Source organism: Polypterus senegalus, chromosome 1 (assembly GCF_016835505.1).
Source record: "Polypterus senegalus isolate Bchr_013 chromosome 1, ASM1683550v1, whole genome shotgun sequence".
Lineage (NCBI taxonomy): Eukaryota > Metazoa > Chordata > Cladistia > Polypteriformes > Polypteridae > Polypterus > Polypterus senegalus.
This window is the reverse complement of record NC_053154.1, coordinates 324114296-324128915: the sequence shown is the minus strand read 5'-3', so window position 1 is coordinate 324128915 and position 14620 is coordinate 324114296. Positions and strand designations below refer to the sequence as shown.

The window sequence follows — 14620 nt, the reverse complement described above, 5'->3', positions numbered from 1 at the left end:
AAGCTATGAGAATAAACGTTAGAGAACACGAGTAGCTCTCGGCCATTTTCATTCTGTAAAAGTAGCTCTCAAGGGACAAAAAGGTTGGAGACCCCTGCTGTGGAGATTTCGAAAAGTGAACTTTGATTGCATTCATACGTACCCCTGCCCCGTTTCGTGGCCTGCTGTTTACTTTCCAGGTGTTTCTTTGGCGGACCGCGCCTTTCAGCGTCACAGGCGCGCGCTCAGGTAGTCGACTACTTCCGGTTATCCTGCGGTAGGCGAGAAAAAAAAAATCAATGTAAAAGTTCAAGCAAAAGTTGTGGACATTGTTCTAGCCTGCAGTCATGGATAAAGCAAAAAGGAAGATGGAGACGCTAACAAGACTTACAAATCAAGGTAAGGGTGGCTCCTTCGTGCAAGCTGAGAGGTGGATGGCTCCTGTCTGCCGGTCCTTACGTGCGGTGCTCGACTCGGGACGCCAACAGTCGATAGCGGTCCGTTTCTCTGCCAGTCAGATGTCACGCTCGAGAGTGGACGCTTCGTCCGTTGTACACGTCTCAGCGTTACCGTGCAATCCGAAAGTGGCGAGAAGTTATTTGATACAATAAGATTTAGGTTTGAGTGCCCTTCTGAGGCAATGCTGAAACGCAAAGCTGTATAACAAAGTTTGTTTAAGGAGAAATTGCGAAGTAAAGCACTTAGAAAGTAAACGTTTTTACCCCCGTCTGTTGTTTGGTGGTGTACACTTAGAGTCGCGTTTGTCAAAAAGTAGTTGAATGTTTAAAATCTACAATTTTAATACTTTGCACGAGCCATAGTTTTTTTACTCCCATCGGTGTTAATAAGGATTGATTTATTACAGCGCCATTAATGGCACAATCATAAGCCGCGCCTTATATGGTAACAACTGTTCAGTTTACCGATTTAACAGTGCAACATGAGGAATCGACGCATATTTCGGACACAAGTAGATAGATACTTTATTAATCCCAAGGGGAAATGCACCTCGGGTAGACTCCAACAGGTTTGCCAGATCCTTAAAAAAATATACTCCAAGGAGAGCCTAAAAATAGCCAAATTGACGACCCCCCTACCCTAGATAGACTCTACCTGCAGACCTCCAGAGTTCCGCTCCATTGAGGAGGTCGTGGCTCTGAGATTAAGAATAGGGTTGGGGGGAGGGTTATCTGACTCAAGTCAAGTAAACCAAGTGTCAAAATCTTGCAATCCAATTGGCTGCCCACAGAGGTCTGCGGCTGGACCCAACTCACAGAATGAGACACGGGAAGGCGGGGGGCGGAGTCAGAATGAGAGGGTTATTAACATACCATCAAACCATCGAATCCCTGGAGGGGAAGTGGGTGTTATAGGTGACCCCTCAGAGATAATTCACAGTGTTAGAACGGGTGTATACCATCACATTCATTTTACAAAGATGAAGAACATATACTGGTACAAGTACAAATAGCAGTGGAAGCGGTGCCAGATAGATGAAAAATATTGTAAAAATGCCTAAAATACCACATTGTTTTTAAATGCATAGCTCAAAAAATGCAACCCACGAAGTCCATTTTTACCACTGATCAAAAACAGGCCAACTGGGCAAGAAAACCATGGACTTGGCAATGCTGAGCAGGACCCTAGAAGTTAACAGATTTTGCTAGCATGAGGGCAGTACAGTAGGTAGCAGTCTCACCTCGTGAACTTTGCATCCTGGGTAGGGTTGCAAGATGTCTGGTTTTGTCCGCATGTCCTCCATATGGCAGCCAGGGCTAAAAAGATTCAAATTGTCTGGCTTTTGCATGCCTATAGTATCCATTAGAGTTTGAGTTTGGTGTACTGGCACTATTAAGGGGCTTCAGTACTGGCACCTCACAGTCTGAACTCCATCTCCTGTTCTTTGTTTTAGAGCAATTGAAAAGCCATGGGCCACCACCTCCCCTCCCCATGCAGGAACATATTTGTTTACTCTTCAAGTACTGCTTAGGAGAACCCCTGAGTGAAACTTATAGTGTGTCCTCCCTTGTTCTCCTTTCCAATTTTCTGTGTCCTCCTTTGGCTACTGTAGTATCTGGCAATGCTAATCGTGGTTTTGAAGTCGATTCTGTGTCCAGAGGCATTTCTAAGTTTTGATTGTATTAGGGTTGTTATCACTTTTTTGGGTGTCTAGGCATAACATAAACTGTTCCCTCTTGGGGTTTCGAGCATATTGATTGTTGATGTTGATGAGGAGCAGGATGGGGTGTGTCACTTTTGGGGTTTTGAGCACTTTGACAAAGCACTTAGGTGAGTATCCCCATTGAGAGCACTGATATTCACACATATAGCTGGTAACAATTGAAAGTGTCCTCCTTAGAGGTGTGAAGACTTATTGAAAGAATATACTGTTAGTTTCTAATTACGGGTTGGTACTGGGGGAAGTGCAGGTATGCACTGGCGTGCTTACATTAATTGCCCTTTACTCATAAGGACAGAACGAGGAAATGCCAATGTGGAGTTCTGGTGAGTACCCAGCAGCCCAGCTCAAGTGCTGAGTACCCCTGTTTTTCACACGCATTCTCCAAAGACTTTCAGGTTACTTGGTGATAACAAACTGCACACCCTGTAAGTGCCGGTTTATACTTCATGCTTGGAACGTGTACGTGCAAGCATCTTTTATACCCATAACTGTTCAATGTGTTGTTTTTCAGTATTGAGCCTATAAATGCAATTCCATTCTCCTGTGACACTTTTAGTGTGATTTCCTCACAAAAACAGAAGCCTATGTTCCACATGTCCGTTTTCCATGTCTCTGTCTGTGAGTAGTCACCTCTCAAGCTTGAAACTCTTGAGATAAAGTAGTTTCCAGCAACTTTTGGATCATTACTAATGGCGTGTGCTTCCAACCACAGGACAAAGTGTCTGAAGCCATCTGTGCTGCCATGAATTACAATACTGTATATCTTCAGTTTTAGCATTTAGAACTTGTGAGTGATAGTGTACCTTCTTCTCATTTGCTGTGCCCACCAGTGCTTCATGCCGCCAAGGTTAATCAGCTTGATCAGCTGCCTTCACCACATATGTGCTGTGATGAACCGTGAACACCATGTCTTGTGTAACAACATATCCTCTTTGGATTTGAAATTATCTATGAGGTGAAAGTCAAACTTTCAAGGGTTCTTTTTCTCCACTGTGTTCCTAAAACACTTCCATATATTGCTGTATATGACATTGCAGGACGTAAAAGTCTTAATAATGTGTTTAATAAGAATTGTATTTCATAGCTGGGGTCCTCATTTCTCTAGCAAAAAAAAAATATCTTAAGATTTTCCGTGACTACATACTTTTCCAATCTTCTATATGAGAAGAAAATTTCTTTGATTCTGTAAATTTCTGATTTACTTCCAGCCACCTTAAAGTTTTGCACCTTCTTGTATTGTATGCCTAGACCATTAAGTCCAGTTCTTATAAAAGTGGGTACCCGTACTGTGTATTGACTCCTTCTATGGCTTTTTATATCTGTTTGGGGTTTGTAATATCAGAGAATCTTTTTATAATAACATTTAATTTGTAACATTTGTTTTAAGAAGTATCAAAAATTGTTATGTTTTAACTCTCCTTTTGTAGCAACATTGCGATAGTCCATTGTCAAGGAGTGTGTTCTGGAAATCAGGTGTTATGACGTCACAGACATGCTGGCTTAAAGAGAATACTGTGGAGGTGAAGGCCTGCAAAACTATCCACAAAGAAGGCCTAACACCAGACCCCCTACCTCAGATTCCACAGTCTGGCTTTGGCCTACACAGGCCTGTAAAAGGGTCTGACTTTTAAAGATCAGAATATTTATATAGTAGTCTTAAAATATATCAAAAATACACAAAAGGGCCCTTACTGACAGAGGAACTAAAAACCTTTAGCTAGGAACAAGACCAAAACACAATCTTTACAAATAAAGGTGTTTATTTATATACATGTAATAAAGGACAAAATTGACAAAAAGGTCTGCCAAAAATATACCCCCAAGCAGACAGACCCTAAATTACAGTTCATTAGTGAGAATCCACAAAACAGAAGCAAAATCCAAAAGGCTGAAAATCAATACCTACTTAGAAAATGCACCCTATGAATCAATGATGCACTGAAGGATCTGCTCCTGGTCTCAGAATTTAAAGGCTAAGGACAATCCTTCATCAATAATCTTAGAGTGGCCCTGCCTCTTGGGGTTTCACCCACAAAGTACAAGGAACATAGGAGTACACAAAATACATAGAAACTTAAATAATAATTCTACAAGGTAATATTAACAAAAACACATCTCTCTATTATAAAAGAAAAACTTGAGACAAGACGAGACTATTGGCAAGAGATTTTTTCAAGTTGGTAGACGGGATCCCGCCCTCCTCTTAACCATTTCCGGTTAACGACCCACGCCCATGTACCTCTCATCCCTCATTCGTGTGAATGCTTTTGTCAGACACAATGCCTGCACTCTCAGCTCTTATAAATTTTTAACATTTTCCTCACTTTAAATTCCCAATAAAAGAAGACTTATTATGTCCAAATCTTGTTGAAGAATTTTATCCCGAAGGGCTATCAACAGAAGAAATTAGTACATGGGCAGTCGTAGCACAGAGAAATGATGAAGTCAAATGAATTGACGTGAAAACTGTCGATCGGTAACTCGGCAAATTGGTTAAATGCATATCAATAGACTATACTGAAACAGTTGGTGGTGATGGTGTGAAAGTTGAAAACATCATCTTACAATATCACAAAGAATATCTTCAACCGTTAACACCATCTGGTCTTCCACTGGCCGAATTACTGTTGAAAGAAGGATGTATCGTATTGTTATTGTGTAATTTATGTATGAATGATGGGCTATGCAATAGGACAAAATTAGTTGTATTCAAAATTGGTCGAACAATTGTAACATGTAAAAGTTTAACAAGCGACAGGAAAGGTAATGTAGTACATCTTCTGCGGATAACATTAGACACCAAAGGAGATCTTGATATGCCATTCTTATTAAAACATTTAGTTTCCCGTTAGAATAGCTTTTGCTATAACAATTAACAAATCACAGAGACAAGCTTTCGAAAAAGTCGGTTTATTTATTAGAGAGAAAGAAATGATATTCACTCATAGGCAGTTATACGTTGTGTTGTCACGATGTAAGTCCAAAAATGGAATCAAAATTCAAAACGATATTGATGAAATTTTATATTGTATTTTTACTGTAAAAGTGTAAGTTTAAAAAGTATTTGCGTGTTAATTTCAAAGCCAAACAGAACGAAAACGTATAACATAACGAATACCACTAACACATCATGAAACAATTTTCTTTCAATTTATTACGTTTTACTATTTTTAGTATGGGTAATTATTCCAGTAATGTAAAATAGTTAGTTGTATTATGCATATGTAACAAACAATCTGTTTAAATTGTACATCCACTTCCCCATACGTGAGTGGCAGAGCCGCAAAGTTGGTAGCGTGTAGCGCCCGCTTGGGGGTTGACAAACAAAGAGAGCTGGGGGCAGAGCCCCCTAGTTAGTCCATTAAAATAAACAAAGGCACAAAGTCAGGGAACACACCCTGGCTAAAACATGACAGTTTTGGTGCATCACTGCTGATCTCAATAACAAAATCCATGTGATTTCCTGCAGTACTGCTTGATTTATTCTTCTGTGGGTAACGAGCATTATTAAACACCTACTTTAAAAAGACAATAATTGTCCCTGTGCTGTAGGAACAAAAGCGGACTGTCCTTTTTGATTATAGACCAGTGGCATTCACTCACTCTCATTATGATTAATTGAGAGACTGTTGCTGGGGCTCGTTAAATGTAATATTGTAGTGTGCTGGACCACCTCTACTTTGCATGTCTTTACCATCACTTGACAAAGGATGCCCTGTCCTGTGCAGTTAAAACCATTTTGGCACACCTGGATAATGAACATGCCAGACTACAGTTTATAGACTGCAGCAAGACATTTACAAGCCATTGTACCATCAAAGTTGATCATCTGACTCCTAGTCCTGTTATTTAATGTCATCCCCTGTAATCTTTATTTTGTTTGTCCATTACAGTTATCGTTAATTACAGCCATTGACTTTTGTAACTGGCTTTTTAGTTTGTAGGTTTGACTAAATCTAGGCACTGTGGAGTTAGTTTTATATTTTATTTATTGTATTTTTTTTTTTACTTCTATTCAGTGGTCTTCACCGAGTACTAAGGGATGTTTAATGCCCTTGAAAGTGCTTTTCTATGTTTTCTATGCCTTTTCCTCTTTAGAATCAGATCTCTGACTTGCTTTGAATACTTTCTTCCTTTCAAATTGTAGTTTTCTTTGATTGTCTCTGCCTTACTGTGGCAACAAGCGAAAGAGAGAGAATGGGTTTACCTTCACAGATTAATTTAAAGTAGCTAATCCTCTAATTCACCACAAAGATAGATTCCAACTGCAAATTGTGTCACTTCTCTTATTGAGATATATGCTGCCAAATTTATGCCTGTATTTAGAGATGTGGTGCATACGTTTTAAGCTTAATGACATTCATTTCTTTGTTGAAGTGTTTTTTTTTCATTCCCCTTAATTAGGTGAATCACAGGCAGAATCCTCATCTAATCTGTTTCAAATTCAAAATTTGAGTCAACAAAATATGAAAAACTGGTGGTCAGTGAATACTTTTCTGAGGTACTGCCATTTCTTGCATCTGTCTGTTTTATGATGTGCAAAGAGGCACATTCAGATCAATAATATTTCTAAAAGAAACCGGGAGAAAGGCATAGTCAGAAACAAAACTAAGTAGAAACCAGAAATTGAATACCATAAGTCAAAATTCATTGCTGTAAACATGTTGTAAAAAAGAAAATAGGAAAAACTGTTAACCAAACTGCTTTAAAATACATGCTTTGCTTTGTATCTGTCATACTTGGATAAACAGAAGTTGTCCTTGTCAACCTTTATATATTTAACCCATGATATCATGCAGCATGACCTACTGATTGTTACCTGGTCAAAGTGGCTGGCACGTAGCGCAGGCCGGGGGGTTGGCGAGCAAAACAAGCAGGGGCAAAGCCCCCTAGTTTAAAACAAAAAAAAGATAATGGATAAAGAATCTGCATCCTCAGAAAATCCCAGCACTGTGAAGTTGGTACATACATCCTTCGCCTCCGACTCCTCAATTTATGGTACCACCGACTTTGATTACGATTCCTCTATTTGTAATTAGACTTCTATATCTACTATGTTGATTGAACGCACATAACATACAAGATTTACGGCATTTTATCACTGCCATAGTGAATCATCAGGCTTTTTAGCACCATGACCTGTTAATGTTTTTAGTTTAAAACTGTAGCGATGCTATTGTGGCCTTATTATATTATTTACAGTGATGTGAAAAACTATTTGCCCCCTTCCTGATTTCTTATTCTTTTGCATGTTTGTCACACAAAATGTTTCTGATCATCAAACACATTTAACCATTAGTCAAATATAACACAAGTAAACACAAAATGCAGTTTTTAAATGATGGTTTTTATTATTTAGGGAGAAAATAAAATCCAAACCTACATGGCCCTGTGTGAAAAAGCAGCAATAACTGCAATCAAGTGTTTGCGATAACTTGCAATGAGTCTTTTACAGCGCCCTGGAGGAATTTTGGCCCACTCATCTTTGCAGAATTGTTGTAATTCAGCTTTATTTGAGGGTTTTCTAACATGAACCGCCTTTTTAAGGTCATGCCATAGCATCTCAATTGGATTCAGGTCAGGACTTTGACTAGGCCACTCCAAAGTCTTCATTTTGTTTTTCTTCAGCCATTCAGAGGTGGATTTGCTGGTGTGTTTTGGGTCATTGTCCTGTTGTAGCACCCAAGATCGTTTCAGCTTGAGTTGACGAACAGATGGCCGGACATTCTCCTTCAGGATTTTTTGGTAGACAGTAGAATTCATGGTTCCATCTATCACAGCAAGCCTTCCAGGTCCTAAGCAGCAAAACAACCCCAGACCATCACACTACCACCACCATATTTTACTGTTGGTATGATGTTCTTTTTCTGAAATGCTGTGTTCCTTTTACGCCAGATGTAACGGGACATTTGCCTTCCAAAAGTTCAACTTTTGTCTCATCAGTCCACAAGGTATTTTCCCAAAAGTCTTGGCAATCATTGAGATGTTTCTTAGCAAAATTGAGACGAGCCCTAATGTTCTTTTTGCTTAACAGTGGTTTGCGTCTTGGAAATCTGCCATGCAGGCCGTTTTTGCCCAGTCTCTTTCTTATGGTGGAGTCGTGAACACTGACCTTAATTGAGGCAAGTGAGGCCTGCAGTTCTTTAGACGTTGTCCTGGGGTCTTTTGTGACCTCTTGGATGAGTCGTCTCTGCGCTCTTGGGATAATTTTGGTCGGCCGGCCACTCCTGGGAAGGTTCACCACTGTTCCATGTTTTTGCCATTTGTGGATAATGGCTCTCACTGTGGTTCGCTGGAGTCCCAAAGCTTTAGAAATGGCTTTATAACCTTTACCAGACTGATAGATCTCAATTACTTCTGTTCTCATTTGTTCCTGAATTTCTTTGGATCTTGGCATGATGTCTAGCTTTTGAGGTGCTTTTGGTCTACTTCTCTGTGTCAGGCAGCTCCTATTGAAGTGATTTCTTGATTGAAACAGGTGTGGCAGTAATCAGGAAATTGAACTCAGGTGTGATACACCACAGTTAGGTGATTTTTAACAAGGGGGCAATTACTTTTTCACACAGGGCCATGTAGGTTTGGATTTTTTTTCTCCCTAAATAATAAAAACCGTCATTTAAAAACTGCATTTTGTGTTTACTTGTGTTATATTTGACTAATGGTTAAATGTGTTTGATGATCAGAAACATTTTGTGTGACAAACATGCAAAAGAATAAGAAATCAGGAAGAGGGCAAATAGTTTTTCACACCACTGTATTATAGAAGTTATAAACATTGAGTAACATTAACCAAAAGACCAAACTTGCAAAGTTGAAAAAGAGGTTGTATTTTTTATCAAAAAATTGGAAATTTTAACACATTATATTAAAATTTACATTTAGTTGAAGTTGGAGTCGGTACAGTTTTTCAGACTCCAACTCCATTTCCATTAACCCAATAATTGATTTCAACTCCATACTTCTGGTGCCAAAGAAGGATGGAATTGACAAGAGAAAAAATGTAACATAAACTCTGCCATAACAATCTGTACATTGCACCCAGAATTCCTGCTTTTTGTCATTTGATGGTTTATCATGGGGTTCCACTTAAAAAGGGTTTGTTAAAGTCAACATCAATAATATAGCTTGTATTCATATCTGGTACTTTATTCACTTTTTTAAATACTCAAATATGTGATTTAAATAGGCTGTCCTGTGTCTAAAGTTGTGCTGAATGTCTGGTAGCACAGCAGTACTAGATAGCTGAATCATTTTTTTTTTATTAACACCATCTGCCATATGTTTTTTGAATATAGATTCTTCCTTCAGTTTTCCTAAACCACTTTACCATCACTGTATCACAGGAAGCCAAAATCTATCCTGGCCACATCTGGTATAAGGGAACCATCCTTGACCCTTGATATCAGTCCACCAGAAAAAATATATAATGTTTAATACTTTTTTTTTTTTTTCATTTTTTATTTTTACCGTGGCTGCTGCTTTAAATTGTAAGTAATTTTTCTAATGTATTGAATTAGTTTTGAATGAGCCGGCGTTCAGTAACAAATGACTGACTATGAATCACATTTATGACAAGCAGGGGAATGTGTTTTGTGGCGAATGTCTTTTCAAATCTAATTTTAGACTAATAAAAAAAGAAACTCATTTATTAAGCGTAAAGCCATCGAGAAAAATCTGTGCTATTTCTAAAATAGCCTAGTTTGTTCAAGGTCTTTCATTAAGGCCGCACCTCCTACTGTGCACCCTGCATTGATAGTCTCATCTTGTAGATGCCATATTTAAAATTATGCATTACATTAATGCATCTGCTGACCCTTTTAAACAAAGTTGGTACACAAGTGGTTAGCAGCCGTAATGCAAACAGTCCTCATTAAACTGAATAGGTTGGTATTAATTACTGTCTTTTAGCATGTCTGAAGTGCTGATGTCCCACAGCAAACCTGGAGATTAAAAGTGTTTTACTGCAGTGCAAAAAATAATAAATTGACATTAAAAGACAATTTGTGCGTATTATCAGCGTGCAAAATGTATGTTGTCAATTATTTTAAAGAGCAGCAACTTAACAGGGGAGTTATTGCATTAAATCTGCAATCTAGACATCTGTAGTGTCATTTGGAAACTTTTTCTATATTAAATACAATTATGCATAGCACTTTTAGTGATTTGAGGAAAGAAGGTCCCATGCAAATGAGTTACAATGTTAAGAGTATTAGAAAGTACTAAAAACACTATATGCTTCAAGCACATGCTTCTTATTTGAAAAAGTGCGTATTAAGCCAGGTAAGTGTTCTTAAATATGGTATTTTTTTTAAAAGATGTCACTGTTTGGCTAATCTGTGCTCAGTCCCTGACTGCAGTGGTCTTGTTAGTCACGTCTGCATGTGAACTGGTGTGAGTATCCTGTCTCTGCAATTAGGTATACCAGCAAAGGGCCCTTCCCCTCACATTTTGTACTTTCCTACGTGTCAGATGTGAATTTACTACATTATGTATTGGCAAATCTTTATTATTGGAAAGCCCAGTTGCCTTTGTTATTGATTTATTTTTTTTTTGTAAGCAACTTTGTTTGGGTCAGACATGAGTCTTGTCCTTACCAGGGGACATTGTCACCTTTTACTGTATGTTCCTCTCACCTGCTGGTGCGATCGCTCATTTATTTGTAGTTTTTTTTTTTTTAATTATGTCTGCATATTACCTAGTCACTTTACTTATTTTCATATTTTCATTGCATTATTTCCTTCCTCTTCAAATATAATAGTGTTGTGCTTTGTCCAACAGTTAATTGTAGAGCTCATTACAGCAATCCTGATTTATCTCTGCTCATTATCCTTTTTTTAATACACTTGCTCAAAATTGCTTTAGATACATTGATGGCCAGGTCTGATTTACATTAACTGGCTCATTGTTTGAGTTTAATTTCCTTATGATTTAAATGTGAACTATGTATTGTAGTGTGCTGTGATTTTAAGTAGTATTCTGTCTACTCATCTATTCACAGTTTTGGTACATACTCACACTAGACTAGCTTATTCTCACTGATATCTTTGAACAAGGGGATAACATATAAGCATTATTTAGGGCACAATGGCCTTGGTTCAGCCTGGTGTTAAAACACTGCTAGACAACAACAATATACCCTCCAACTCAATGTTGTGCCCAGTCCAGTTTCTGTATTCTTTATCAATAATGTATAATCTTTAGCTCAATATTTTAATAATAGCAGTTATTCACTTTTATTTTGACTTGAAAACCAATCATTATACCGTTTGGTGAGAAACTCCATCTCTTGTATTTTAAGACTTTGGAATTCAGTTCCCATTTTAATGCTACCAATAAAGTAGTTTTACAAATAATACTAAAACACTACATTATTCATTTTGTCCTCTGCTTATTACAGATTGCCACAGTAGCACCAAATCAACTGCAAATGATTAGCAAATCATTAAAGGCAGCTTGAGCAGCTCAGCTTGGCAACATGGGAGATTGAAAGAAAAGCAAAAATGCACATCTACATTTGCTAGAAATGTCTTGGATTTAGAACAAGACATCTGAAACAATATTCTCTGGATTTATGTTATATTGCCCCATGTCAGGTGTCATACTGTAAACTAAGGATGTCAAAGCTATGAAACCTGGAAAATGTTTTACCATATACTGTATACTCGCAGATAAGTCGAGACTTGATTTTATCGTATAATTTCTGGTATTTTATAATGTCGGTTGTATAAGTCGAATGCAGAAAACTCACGTTATTGGTCCAAGGGATAATGATATGCTAACGCCCACCTGAGAGAGTAACCACGGGGCATACTGACTTTTTTTTCTATGTACACGACCACACGGTAATACCTGAAATATTCCGCAGCAATGTTTGCACTCATTTGTGTTTTCTGTATGTCACACACTCATACACCTTCATCGTAAGAGTATCCTGTATTACGATGGAGCGATCGATCAGAAGAAAATATGAAGGTAGTTTTAAATTCAATGTTGTTTAAATAGCAAAAGAAATTGGTAACTAAGCTGCTGCAACAAAATTCGATGCGTCTGAGAAACTGATATGAGATTAGAGGAGGCAAGGCGTATAAGTTGGGGTCTGATTTTATGATCGATTTTTCGGGTTTCAAGACCTGACTTATATGTGAGTATATACAGTATACAAAAAATCAGCAACATGTAAACTTTTATATGAAAATATGTGCAATCAGTGTCAAATTACAGTAATTCAGAACGGACAGATTTAATTTTCAGTCTATTTTTTGTGTATTCTGCTGATCACTAGAAGGTCATGTAGACTGCATTTGTCATAGAATAAAATCCCAAACCAATAATATCCAAAGCCCGGAAAGCACACAGAGCCCAAAAGCCTTCTGATTAAAGTTTAGATATTTTTTTAAAGATAATAAAAAGCCGTGTTCTGTCCACAGAGAGAGCTGCTGTCCCTGAGCCTGAGGACATTTTTATACATGCAGTAGCTTAAAATAGATAAGATACTCCCCCTCAACTTCAGCTCTCAACTACTTCACACGAGCCAGGAACACCGGCTGCAATAGAACCCACCACTTCACCTACGGTGCACGAAAGCAGAAATGATCTGTCTGAACTGAAGGTGATGATCACTGAACTCAAGCAAGCTCAAGCAAGAGATAAAGAAAGATATAAAGAAAAGCAAGGAGGCAAATGAGAAGGCAAGGGAAAATGCAAATGGGAAGCTAAATGAGAAGCTGCAACAGATGCGGCAGCAGGATAATAAAGACTTGGAGGAACGCATATGTATTCGCTTTGAGGCAGTCTTTAAAGATATGGTGGTTAAAATTGAAGAGCACATTCAGGAAACCTCATCTAAACTGAGCACACTTGCTGATCAACTGGAGGATGTCAAGGAAACATTCACAACTCGGATTGAATCAGCCAAAAATCTAGCTGCCAGTGTTGAAGATAAAGCAACAACTGCCAACTCCGAATGCAAAAAACTCAGAGACAGAACTGCTGCTTTGGAAGATGGATGCAGAAGGAATAATATTAGAATCGAAGGTCTACCTGAGAATTGAAAAAGTCCAAGCCCAGTGAAATTCGCAGCTGAACTATTTTCTAAAATAATTGTCGAGGACTTTAAAGCAGATTCTGAGATAGCAGCGGCTTATCGCGTATACGGATCAAATACCGTTAGACCTAGATCTTTTATTATTCGCTTCAAGAAATTATTATTTAAGCTAGAGGTGATGGCACTCCTCAGACAAAAGCAAGAGATTATATATGAAAATAACCACAACATTAAACAGCGGTTACGGCAAGCCAATATCAAATACAGCCTCTTGTATCCTGCCAAACTGAAAGTGGAATTGCACGGTCAATTCTATGTCTTCGCCAGCAAGGAAGAAGCAGAAAAGCCTGTCATGACATGGCAAGGATAAATAACCTACTGTCTGATCTATTTGTTAAGATACAGGTTTTTATCATTAAATATCCTCTTTATTACTTGGACGCTATCTGTTTATGTTTTAATTACAGTTATAGATGTTTGTGCTTAATTTTTTTTTTTTTTTTATACCCTTGGTTTATTGTTATTTCTATTATTGCATCAAGACTTACTATGCTTATTCTGGACCACTTTCTTACACCATTCCCCGGGTTTATTATCCGGGTTTATTATCTTAATACATGAAGATTTCTGAAGATTATATATATTTTAAGTTCATAGTTTGTTAATGATTATATTTAGGCATATAGTATTTAGAATATATTGGTAATAGATATCTCTATTTTTTAATCCTAAAACGCCGCTGCGTGGGGGCTTGTTTTGCTTTGGACGTGCTTTGTCTCTGGGTATGTAAGAGGACCGGGACTGTGTGAAGTGAGGTTCAGCCTCACGTGGGGAGTCAAAATGAGAGGGGGGGGTAGAGAAAGAGAGCAGGCCATATCTATACTTAATTTATCCTTTTAATCTTTATAATTATAACTACCAACGTAACAATAGGCTGCATGGCAATAACTCTTGGGGAAATAGGAAATTAAGGTTAAAGCTGTCTCACTTCCAGTTAAGACTATAAAATGACATCAAAAATTCAGAATCAGTGTCTCCATAATGGGATAGTTAACTTTGTGAGCTGGAATGTTAAAGGTCTGAATCATGAATTAAAGAGAAAGAAAGTAGTTTCTCACCTAACAGGTTTAAACGCTAAAATAGTATTTTTACAGGAGACCCACTTACTAAGCAAGGATCAGTTCCGGCTGCAAAAGGACTGGACTGGCCAGGCCAAATGTTCCATTCTAGCTTTACAAAGTAAACTAGAGGTGTGGGAATTCTCATACATAGAACAGTCTCATTTGTAGCATCAGATGTAGTATTGGATCCTGAAGGGAGATATGTAATGGTCATGGGAGACTTATCTAACTGTAAAATGATTTTGATAAATGCTTATGCACCTAATGTTGATGATAAGGAATTTATACAAAATT

The 14620-nt window shown here is 38.0% G+C and overlaps 1 protein-coding gene across 1 annotated transcript in view; it reads left to right on the top strand.

Annotated features, from left to right (window-relative positions):
• The first annotated feature begins 225 nt into the window (after window positions 1–225).
• shtn1 (shootin 1) overlaps window positions 226–14620 on the top strand; it is a 283793-nt gene continuing 269398 nt past the window's right edge. Inside the window, exon 1 of the mRNA XM_039737252.1 lies at window positions 226–378. Within this exon, the coding sequence (XP_039593186.1) occupies window positions 327–378 (52 nt within the window). The 5' untranslated portion in view covers window positions 226–326. The remainder of the gene's footprint in view (window positions 379–14620) is intronic.